General features: G+C 31.9%; 1 protein-coding gene across 1 annotated transcript; it reads right to left on the bottom strand.

Annotated features, from left to right (window-relative positions):
* Positions 1-488: 488 nt before the first annotated feature.
* On the bottom strand, positions 489-1,971 carry LOC145753353 (hydroxylysine kinase-like). The gene is made up of 5 exons (XM_082569763.1): positions 1,773-1,971; positions 1,522-1,626; positions 1,301-1,455; positions 1,051-1,219; positions 489-976 (listed from the first exon to the last, which is right to left on the bottom strand). Exons 1-5 carry the CDS (start codon positions 1,969-1,971, stop codon positions 489-491), a joined length of 1,116 nt encoding a protein of 371 aa, XP_082425889.1.
* Between the last annotated feature and the right edge of the window lie 11,022 nt (positions 1,972-12,993).

Below are 12,993 nucleotides of genomic sequence, written 5' to 3'. Positions count from 1 at the left end.
TATAAATTTTATACATACTACATCGTATAAGCATACGGTGGTAGAATGCAACGACAATACCATTGCATCCTATCGTATTGGTACAGTTTCGCCTCATTAAATTAAATGCGTACAAAGCGTAACTTAGGTAAACTATAGGCTAAGTGAATTAGGGTAAGGGCTAATATTAGTGTACGAAAACGTCTACAACTTTATTTTGTTTTAATACCAAACTTTTTAATTAATGAAATCACTTTACAGCCTCTAAAAATTATTGATTATGTTTTATAACTGACTAGCGAAATTGCATGACATTTATCGTTGGCTCAGGAAACATATTTAACATGCAGCAATAATTTATAACATAATATTAAGCCAGAAATTCAAGTCATTTTTACTCTTTGCATGCAAAATATTTTGATATAAAAATGAAATTTGCATATATACAAAATACAATGTCATGATTAAAAAAAGTTTTGCGAAAATGACAAATTGTCCTACATATTTTATTACATTTTCCAGTATTTCATAATTTCTTTTTTGCCTTTGCCCAAAAGCAATTTAATCAAAACAGGACATTTGGACGCTTGTATATTTAAGTATTCTTCGTTGCTAGGATTTTGCACTATAGCATATCTTGACATTACATAAGATGTACAGATACGTGCTAACACAGCCATAAACAATACATCTTTTTCGGGTTCAGTTAGGGGCATATATTTTTGAAACCCACTTATTATATTTAACCCTATATCTAATGGGTTATCGACACCAGTGACAACTCCTTCTGTCATCATATAACAAACACATGCAGCCAGATTGAATACCATGTAGCTTTTATATGCAACATCAAAGTCAATAATACCAAATCCATTGATAATATCTTTGTAATTTGTACTAGATGTTACTAAACCTGGTGGCATCAATATTGTGTTTGTGTTGCTAACGTCATTGTGAATTAAACCTGATAAATTAAGTTTGTTAGCTCTTTTAGAAACTTAGTAAATTTAAATTAAAAACATCAATTTTTTTTAATGTCTAACTTATTTATTAAATTATAGCCGAACATACCTTTTCTTAATGAGGAAAACACAAGATTTTTAAATTCTTGGGATATTTTTTCGATGATTTTGTAGAGTTGAGTGTCGGTAACATATTCAAGAAAACGATCAGATACTGAACAAAAATTTTCTAAATGCCAAACATGGTCATCCTTAATGAGTTCTGTATCTTCCGTTTCCTAATAAAAAATATTATAACAAATGACAAGTTCTGTAGCGATATAAACTGAACAAGAAACTAGTTACATAGGTTTTTTTACCATGAGATACTTGCAAATCAAACCACAAAAGCTTCCAATGCCATGTGATACTTCCAACAGTTTATCAGGTGAAAGTTTGCTTTCGGATATTGTCCTTCCAGGTACGAATGAGAGAAGCTCAATTGGGCACGTGACTTTAACCCCACAATTGTCAGCTAAAATAATATTTATCAAAAAAAAAAATTTCTTTATGGGTGTAGTTAAGTGTTAAGTACTCTTACCTACTGTTACTTTTGGGTTGAAGCAACCGCTTCCATCTTTGATCGGATACGGAGAATTTATTTTATGCTTCTGAAGTCTAAACATTGCTTCATAGCAAATATCGGCTTGAAAAAATACAACAGCGTTTATATTATTAGGACCAATCAATCACTTATTGCTTATCTTCAATACAATGACATTTTAAACCCACCTACAAAGGTTATTTACAATGCCTATAGTCGATTACCACTTTAACTATAGAAATGAATACCTTGTTCTTTTGGATATCCATTTAACTTGACCTTTAACACATATTTATGTACAACATCTTCTTTTAACTCTTCTACTAAAAAATTCTTGTCAATATATCCGTTTAAACGAGTAACTTTTGTAACTTCGATGTTATAAACTTTTTTTATCAAATTAGTAACAATCGAATGCGGAATGTCGTATTTCATAAACTTGCTCATAATGGTTCTAGTTTAAAAATAAATAAAAGCTTTCTAAAAATCTAAAAAAACATTATTTTAGCGGCTTTATGAACTGATAAAAAAAACTTGTGAACTGGCAGAAATTTTCTCTAACTACACCTTATACGCCAAATACGCCTTTATAAAATATTTTTGTTCATTTAGTTTTGCTTCGTTTGCTACCAAATTGACAGCACACAATTTTTCATTAATTTTCGGATTAGGGAAACATAATCTCGCCATAGGTAAGAATTTTTGAATTAGTTAAACACAAGTCAAAAGGTAATGTTTTAAAAAGTTTGCTATGTAAATATATACGCTCAAGGCTATTAAATACTTTATGCGACACACGTTGACCAGTCCATTTTTCGGACCAAAGCTAAACTAAAGAAAAAAATGCTTCAACATTTTTATACATCAAGGTCTTAAGTAAACTACTATCTAACAAAAATTTTAACATAAGATACTTTATTTACTATGAAAATAAATGTGAAATGTAATCCAAAGAGTTTTATATATTTGTTTAAAACTGTTTGCTAAATCTTAAAAACACATCACTTTTTATAATATTTCCCAATGTTTCATTACTTTGTTTTTGCCATTACTCCAAAGCAATTGAATCAAAGCAGGACATTTGGACGCTTGTATGTTCAAGTATTCTTCGTTACTAGGATCTTGTGTTATAGCGTATTTTGACATTACATATGATGTACATATACGTGCTAACACAACCAAAAACAATACATCCCTCTCAGGTGTATTTAGAGGCATATATTTTTGAAACCCACTTATGATATTTAACCCTATATCCAATGGGTTGTCGACACCAGTGCCAACTCCTTCTATCATCATATAACATACACATACGGCCAGATCAAATACCATGTAGCTTTTATGTACATCCTCAAAATCTATAAGTCCGAATCTATTGATGACATCTTCGTATTTAGTACTTGATGAAATGATTTTTGGGTTTGTTAGCATAATGTTCGTGTTGCTAATGTCATTGTGAATTGACCCTAACAATATACAATAACATTAAAAATTGTAGATAATGAGTTATGGTCCCTTAAAAATCCTAAAATGACATAGTCTTGTAAATAACTTGAAATTTAATTTTACTGATATGGTATACCTTTTCTTAAAGATTTAAAAATTGGAAGAATCCTTTTAAAGTTGCTTGATATTTCTTGGATGATATTATAAAGTTTGTCGTCAGTAACATATTTCAAATATTGGGAAGTCAACAGACCAAAGTTCTGTGAATTCCATATGTAATCATCTTGACTAATTTCCGTGTCTTCTGTTTCCTAATATGTTTAAAATTTATATGCAATGCTTCCAGATTTAAATACATTAAAGTCTTAAGTAAAATAATATTAAACAAAAATTTTGTACCATAAGATATTTGCAAATTAGTCCACAAAAGCTTCCAACGCCATTTGATACTTCCAACAGTTTATCAGGTGAAAGTTCACTTTCGGCTATTGACCTTCCAGGAACGAATGTGAGAAGCTCAACTGGGCACGTTATCTTTACTCCACAGTCGTCAGCTGTAAAATAAAAACAGTGGTTTTGTTACTTACTTAAACTTTTGGTAGGTAAGAATTTATTCGCAATGTAATAACATACCAACTGTAACTTCTGGAATTGTACAACCACTGGCCGATTTGATAGGGTATGGGGAATTTATTCCATATTTTTGCAGCCTAAACATTACTTCATGGCAGCGATCGGCTTGCAAAATAAAAAAAAATATTGTATTGTATGTTAGCATTGATAAATAACTTAAAGTTTACGTTTCCTGTAAATTTTCTCGTTTTTATTTTGGATGACTTTAAACTACAAGTGATACAAAGTCAAATATTTAAGACAATGGCATAGTTAATTCGTTCATTGTTAAGTGAATTATTTCAGTTGGTAGACACAGGCCAAAAATTTCACCTCTTGTTTTTGAATAGCCGCACACTTTTATTTTTAAAACATATTGTTGTTTTATATTTCCATCTTCCGTTACCAGGAAATTCTTGTCATTATATCCATCCAATCGAACCACTTTAAATATTTTTTTGTTATAAACATTTTGCATTAAGTTAATTACAGTAGAGTGCAAAAAGTTGATTTTCTTAAATTCGGTCATCGCTATGAAAAAAACACTACAAATTGTTAGTTGCCTTGAAAAATGTAGTTAATATAATCAAAACCATATAACTTTAATACTGTTCAACTGTCAATAGCATAAAGATAGTCAAGAATTTTACCCTTTGTGTGGTGTACTTACATAATTATTTGTTTGAAACCTGAAATTTTAAATATTTAAAATTACCTACTGTAAAACTACAACAAGATTTCAGTTAACTATATATATTTGACAAAATAACGATGCTTTGCCGGGTTTTTAAACTCTATCTGTGTTAAACACAAAAAATTATGCCCCTTTCCTGTATACATTTTATACATACTACATCGTACAAGCATACGCTGGTAGAATGCAACGACAATACCATTGCATCCTATCGTGTTGGTACAGTTTCGCTTTATTAAACTAAATGCGTACAAAGCGTAACTTAGGTAAACTATAGGCTAAGTGAATTAGGGTACGGCCTAATATTAATGTATGAAAACGTCTCCAACTTAACTCTGTTTTAATACCAAACTTTTTAATTAATAAAATCACTTTACAGCCTCTAAAAATGATTGATTATGTTTTATAACTGACTATGTAGCGAGGTTGCGTGACATTTATCGTTGGCTAGGTTGCATGACATTTATCATTAAGCTAGAATATTAAAGTCACTTTTACTCTTTGTACGCAAAGTATTTTAATATATATATATACAAAATACAATGTCATGATTAAAAAAAGTATTTGCGAAAATGACAAATTGTCCTACATATTTTATTATATTTTCCAGTATTTCATTATTTCTTTTTTGCTTTTGCCCCAAAGCAACTTGATCAATACAGGACATTTGGACGCTTGTATATTTAAGTATTCTTTGTTGCTAGGATCTTGCATTATAGCATATCTTGACATTACATACGATGTACAGATACGTGCTAACACAACCATAAACAATACATCTTTTTCGGGTTCAGTTAGGGGCATATATTTTTGAAACCCACTTATTATATTTAACCCTATATCTAATGGATTGTTAACGCAAGTGCCAACTCCTTCTGTCATCATATAACATACACATACAGCCAGATCGAATACTATGTAGCTTTTATAAACATCCTCAAAGTCGATAAGTCCATATCTGTTGATGACATCTTCGTATGTAGTACTAGACGATACAGAACTTGATTGCATCAATATTGTATTTGTGTTGCTAACGTCATTGTGAGTTAATCCTGGCAATTTAAATTTGGACATTACTTAAATAAAATAGTAAATTCTAATAAGGAACAAAGTCTTAATTTATCTGAAAAAAGGCTAATATACCTTTTCTTAACGATGAAAACACAAGATTTTTAAATTCTTTGGATATTTCGTCGATGATTTTGTAAAGTTGAGTGTCGGTAACGTATTTAAGAAATTGGTCAGTCAATAAGCAAAAATTTTCTAAATGCCAAACGTTGTCATCTTTAATGATTTTTGTATCTTCCGCTTCCTAATTGAAAAATTAAAAAACAAATGCTTTATAGTTACGATATAATCTGAACAAGGTAATAACAACTTTTTTACCCTGAGATATTTGCAAATCAAACCGCAAAAGCTTCCAACGCCATGTGATACTCCCAAAAGTTTATCAGGTGAAAGTTTACTTTCGGATATTGACCTTCCAGGAACGAATGAGAGAAGCTCAATTGGGCATGTGACCTCGACTCCACAGTCGTCAGCTAAAATAAGTTTAAGTATTCACCATTAATAAAATTTTTGACATAATCTTTTAATAATTTTGCAAAATACGACGTTAGTGCTTGCTAGGAAATTATTAAAACTTAATTGTAATTGAAACCTTTGAAATATAACTATTTAAAAATTATTAAAGATATTTTTTATTGTATAATAAATGTTTTACTTTATACTTAAAAGTTTGTGTTAAGTGCACTTACTAACTGTTACTTCTGGATTAAAGCAACCGATTACAGCTTTGATCGGATACGGAGAGTTAATTTTATGTTTCTGAAGTCTAAACATTGCTTCGTAGCATAGATCAGCTAACAAAACGCACAACAATGTTTACATTAATCAAACCAATCAATCATTTTTTGTATAACGTTACTACAGATAGCATGATATACCTATTAGGGTTATTTACTAATTCTATATTAGCTTACCATTTTAACTAATATTCAATATACCTTGCTCTTTTGGATATCCACATAGTTTAAACTTTAATACATATTTATGTAATACATCTTCTTTCAATTCTTCTACCAGAAAGTTCTTGTCAATATATCCGTTTAAACGGGTAACTTTTGTAACTTCTATGTTATAAACTTCTTTTATTAAATAAGTAACCGTCGAAAGCGGAATGTTGTATTTCATAAACTTGCTCATAGTGGCTTTCTCTTTTTCTAAATATCTAAAAAAGCATATTATTAGGAGCGCTATGAACCGAGACAAACAAACTAGTAAGTTTTCTTTGGCCTACACTTATCGGGTATGAGTTACTGGCATTTCTCTAACCGGTATGACCTCGTTTTCCGTGCAATGCTTTACTAAACAAATTACTAGTGAATGTTGACATGTTCATAAATTTTATAACCTAATTAAACGTTATTAAATTTTTTATACTAATGACAACGCCTGCAATTATTAGTCCTACATATTATTAAACGTTTACTACACTTAGGTTTTAAGTAAAACAAAACTGTTTAAACAAAACACAATGTTATCATTATTTGTTGTATTTTATCTATAGTTTTGCCATAAAAAACATACTTTTTTAAAATAGTTAAACTTAGGTTAAACAGTTATGCTTTTACCAATTTGTTATTTAAATCTATACGCTTAAGGCTATTAATTATTTTATGCGACACACGTTGACCAGATCATTTTTTTCAGACACTAGGTGTACCAAAGATTAAAAATTTTAAGTATATTTGTTATATCAAATTTTCATACCACGATTGGACGCGTCGCGTGCGGTCGTGTTTTGGTTTACAGTAAAAATGGTTATGAGCTACGCTAAAGCCTTAGCAAAAGAGACAAGCAATGGGCTAGAAAGGCCCAACTGTCTAAGCTTTAGAACAGTCAAAAGAACCACAAGGGAAGACCTTCTAAACTATTTGATAGAAAGTAGCATCTCGCTAGAAAACTTTGTTGGAATTTCAATAAGAAAAGGGAATTTGATAGATGTAACTTGCAAAACAAGAAAACTAGTGGTGGATTTAGCGGAAGATTTGAACGAAAAATGCAACGCCAGCATATACAGAATAAAACTTTACAATACAGACAAAATAAAAGTTACATTAGGATGGGTGCCAATCCCGCTAAGTAACGAAAAAATCCAAGAAGTATTCTCGGAAAGATTCGGGGAAGTCCACAAAGTTTATTTTCGTAAAGACAGCAAAAACCTTATAACTGGAGTTCGTACAATTCTGATGAACAAAGAAGATTTAAAACCAGATACAATTCCGAGCTATATCGAAATAGAGGGGTACGAGATGTTTGTGGCATATGAAAATCAAATTTTTACTTGTAAAAATTGCAACGAAAAAGGACACAAATTCGCTAATTGCCCTAAAAAGTTAGGAGAGTTCCCTAAATTAAGCGCAAGCCAGTCCGTATCAGTTTTATCTCGAGACTCTACAGACGGCAATAATAAAGATAAAATAGAAGCCGATAAGGAATCACAACCGAACGAGTGCGAGACTGACATAAACATCACTGATAACGAAGCAGACGACACTTTTACACAGGTAACCTACAAACGTAGGCGTGATACCATCTCCCCTCAAACAGGAAAAAGGCCCAAGGCTTTGAGCCTAAGCGAAAACAAAATAAATGTGGATTGCCCTGGTTGCAAAAGAGAGGCGTGGATACTGGAGTCCAACGATAAGTTCCATTGCTGGAATTGCAACTTGAATTATGATGTAGTGACGGCGTGTTGCGCGGACGACGAAAGGTTTTTGGTCCCAATTAAAAAAACTATCATAGGATGTGTAAGATGCAATCGTACAATGAGAAAACTCCCTTGCTGCAGGCAGTACTCAAGAGAAGCTGTGAACGATGAGCAGGTTTACGATTGTGTAACCTGTGACAAGCGATCATTTAGATGTGCATCTGATACATGCAACAACATGAACATTGTGCCCCCGAAGTCAAGAAGTCGCGCCTGCACTAATAACATCTGTGCAGGAAAAACCATACATTGTGAATGCGGCAAGATTTACTCCGTAACCGTCACTTCGGAGAAGCCGTACACATGTCCCTGTGGAATGACGTTTGAAAGGGATACGGATGCCGGGAAAATAGAAGGTAGTAAAACATGATTGTATTATAGGTTTATTTATTGATTTTTTTTTATATATAAGTATGGTTTTAATAATTGTATCGTATAATGTGGCCGGTCTCCAAGATAAACTTAAAAGAAAAACGGTATTTAATTTTCTGAAACATAAAAAAATCCATATCGCTTGTTTGCAAGAAACTCACTGTACTATGCAAGATCAAAAACTATGGCAAATGGAATTTGGGGGCGAAATAGAATGGTCGCACGGCACAAGTAGGAGCAAGGGCGTTGCGATCTGTTTGTCTAGGACTATAAATTATAAAATATATGACGTTATCAAGGATACGGACGGTAGATTTATTATTCTAAACATTAAAATTAATGACGAACGATTGACCTTGGCTAGCATATATGCTCCAAACAGTGACGAGCCAAATTTTTTTGCAAATTTATTTTCGAATATTGATAAACTAACATGTTATGATATGATAATTGCGGGAGATTTCAACCTAACACTAAATAACGACCTGGATAAACGTGGTGGCGCTTTAGCCCACTCAAACAAACAAGCGCGTGCTAAACTTATTTCGCTGATGCAAATATATAATCTTAATGACATATTTAGAGTAAAACATCCCAATTTATTAAATTTTTCTCGTATTCAAAATAACCCAAAAGTCGCAAGTCGAATAGATTTCTTTCTAACCTCTTCAAATTTAATAAACAAAACGCTTAAAGCTAATATCATACCTAGTGTCAGATCAGATCATAAAATAGTAAAATTAACGCTGTTGCTTGACTCAACACCGCGGGGTAAAGGGTATTGGAAACTTAATATATCCTTGTTGGAAGACGAAAATTACATAAACCTAATTAAAAAGGAAATTCAAAACTATCTTAAACAAAATCAGGAACTCGATACAACGCCACATATTAGATGGGATGCCCTGAAATGCGTACTGCGAGGTGTGTCTATCGCATATTCTTCATATAAAAGTAAACAATTTATTAAACAGGAAATTCGCCTTGAAGCGGAATTAATTAAACTGGAAAATTCCTTTCTTAACGATGGAACCTTAAAAAACGAAAATCAATGGCGCCTAATTAACAATTGTAAACAAAAAATTAACAATCTAGCAATGAATCGTACAAAGGCCGCGATTGTTCGGTCTAGAGCAAAGTGGGCGGAAGAAGGTGAAAAGAACACGAAATATTTTTTAAATTTAGAAAAGCGCCACGGAGATAAAAAAATTATTAACCGATTAAAAGTTCAAAATTCCATTTTGACAGACCAACATTCTATTTTAAAAGAGCTCTCGATATTTTATAAAAACTTGTTTGCTCGGAAAAAAGATATATATCCGTTGGATAAAATCCGACACTTTCTAACAAACCTTAACCTGCCGAAGCTATCAGAGCCCCAAAGAACTGCAACCGAGTCTCTTATAAGTAAAAATGAGTGCCATAAAAGCATGAAAAGTATGAAAACAAACAAATCTCCTGGCCCTGATGGGTTTCCTATTGAATTTTATTCAAAATTTTGGTCAGAGTTGCAGGACCCATTACTTAAATGTTATAAATATTCGCAGGCCACCGGCACTTTAAGTGAATCTCAATGCCAAGGTGTGGTTACCTTAATAGCTAAACCGAACAAAGATACTCTTTTTGCCATAAACTATAGACCTATAACCCTACTAAATGCAGACTATAAAATACTAGCCAAACTAATTAACTCTAGAATTAAACAGCACATTGATGATCTAGTCTCTCGAGACCAGACTGGGTTTATACCGGGCAGATATATAGGGGAAAATTTAAGACTTATATTCAATGTTATTGATTATGTGGATAATTTAAATCTTCCTGGGGCGATTATTGCCCTAGATATATATAAAGCTTTTGATACCTTAGACTGGGTCTTCATGAAAGAGGTTCTAATACAATTTGGATTTGGCCCATATGTACTATCATGGTTAAATACATTTTATAGATGGCCTAAATGCTCAGTTATCAATAATAATTTTCTATCCAGCTATTTTTCTATACAGAGGGGGGTGCGCCAGGGCGATCCGTTATCACCAACGCTGTTTGTTCTTTGCATAGAATGTCTGGCAACGGCAATACGAATAAACAAATCTATTCAAGGTATTAAAATAAATGAAGACCGGCTTAAAGTATCGCTCTTAGCTGATGACACTTTGGTGTTTCTCAACGGTGACTCGGATGAATTTGATAAAGTCTTTGAAACTGTAAATCTTTTCGGGGACATCTCCGGGTGTAAGATGAACATAGAAAAATGCCAAGCCTTTTATATTGGCGCAAGTAGAAATAACCAAGATCATCCCTTCGCCTCCGCTGGCCTTCAATGGCCGTCGGAGAACATTAAATATTTGGGCGTTTGCATACCGATTTCCAAATACATTAGTGATAAACAATTCTTCAACTTAAACTTTAGCGAAACACTTAACAAAATTGCAAACATACTCCAAATCTGGTCCTCTCGGGGCCTTACTTTAATCGGAAAAACAACGATAATCAAAAGCCTAGTTATACCTACTTTAATATATAAACTTAGCGTTGTACCAGTGTTGCCACCAAAGGCTTTTTTGGCAAAATTAAAAAGAAAATTGTTTGTTTTTATTTGGGGTTCCAAATGGGAACGTGTGAAACGCGAAACACTACATCTTCATTATAAAGAGGGAGGAATTAATATGATTGATATAGAAAGTTACATCTTAGCCTTATACACACGTTGGGCAGCAAAACTCTTTGATAAGAACTTTAAGTCTCAATGGAAAAACATAGAAAGTGCGTCAGGAAACCTGCAAACAATTGCGAATGTGATGTGTTCCAAACTGATTTACAACCATAAAGACATAACGAGGATTTTACCGCTTCGTAACTTACGAACAACAGCACAACTATTAAAAATAATGTTACCACCTGACGATGTCGCCGAACCAATATTTCTTAATAAGACCACTAAATATCGAGGAAAATATCTCTTTAACCCCAACTGGCTACAACGTGGATTGACCGACCTCTCACAACTATATACAAACAATGGCGAACACATTGAATTTAGCGACCTAGTTTCAAAATATAACATTGGAAATACAAATGACGATTACATTTTTTATATAAAACTAAAATCCAAGCTACCATATGTTGACGACTCTTATTTTAACAATAACACGCGCTCAGGTTTAAAATACATAGATGATATTTTACTTTTTCTTAAAACATACGGCGGTACAGTTAAGTCTATTTACAATTACCAATTAAATAATACAAAAACTCCGATTAAACAAAAATTAAAATGGCAATCTACTATTAACGACCCGAGTTTAAACGAACACGTATGGAAATCAGTCTATAAACTAACTGCGGACACAAGTTTGACGACTAGATTGCGATCTTTTCAAATTAAATTAAACCTTAGGGCCATAGTTACTAACGATGCTCTCTTTGCGTTTGGGGTGAAGACCACGCCTGTATGTTCCTTTTGTAAAGCCGAAAGTGAGACCATTTACCATATTTTTTGTAAATGCCCAGTAACCAACGTGTTCTGGGAAGATGCCATATCCTGGATTGCGGCCACATTAAGACTTCCTTTAATTATTTCTAACAGCGAACGTTTGTTTGGAGTGGTCTCGCATGATCACTCTCATTCGTTAATTAATTTATTATTATTATGCTCTAGATATATTGTCTATATTTGTAAATATGCTGAACGGACACCAACAATTAGGGAACTTATTTTTTTTGTAACCAACTTAAGAGATTGTGATTTGTATCGTTATAAAAAATTTAAAAAAATGGAAAATTTTTTTACAAAATGGTCAACTCTGCCTTAAACTATGTTTATGTTTGTATTTAGCTATTTAAAATTTTTAATATTTGTTTTTTAATATGTACTACTACGTGCTACGCTATTCTTTTCTGTGTTGTACTGTATGTCGAATAAAAAAACTTTTGCTAAAAAAAAAAAAAAAAAAAAAAAAAAAAAGAAAAAAAAAAAAAAAAAAAAAAAACAAAAAAAAAAAAAAAATATATCAAATTTTTTTTTTGAGCATGTTTAAAAAATAAATAATTTCTTAATTTTACACAAATTTGGCTTTGGAAATATAAATAAAACCGCTATTGTACGGTTAAAATTTATTGTTAAACATTATATTTTATTAAATATTATACCAATAAATCTGACTTTTAAATTTTAAATACTCTCAAAATTAAATTGTTTAATCCAGTCAAACAATACAAAGGACTTCAGATTAATAATAAAAATTCCTTTCGGTTTAAAAACCTGCCCTTTCTATTTATGTCAAATATCTCTTTTTGGCGCTTGCAAATTTATTTCATAGTTAGGCGCCATCTAAATTCCAAACTTATTTTCCTAGATAATATTGACTTTTCACGAAGTATTAAAAGTTATATCGGTAAATCATATTTTGAAAATAAATAACATGTCATTGCACTTTATAATGGAAACAAGTATATCAGTACAAACTTTCAGTCTGGCTTTTACTGAAACTGTAAATTTATTGCAAGCTTAGCTTAAACACTTTAGCTAAAATGATATACAGTACTGTTTTAACTAAATTAGAATTTAGCT

Source organism: Corella eumyota, chromosome 5 (assembly GCF_963082875.1).
Source record: "Corella eumyota chromosome 5, kaCorEumy4.1, whole genome shotgun sequence".
Taxonomy (NCBI): domain Eukaryota; kingdom Metazoa; phylum Chordata; class Ascidiacea; order Phlebobranchia; family Corellidae; genus Corella; species Corella eumyota.
Note: the sequence above shows the minus strand (reverse complement) of the source record. Positions and strands in the feature narration are given on the sequence as shown.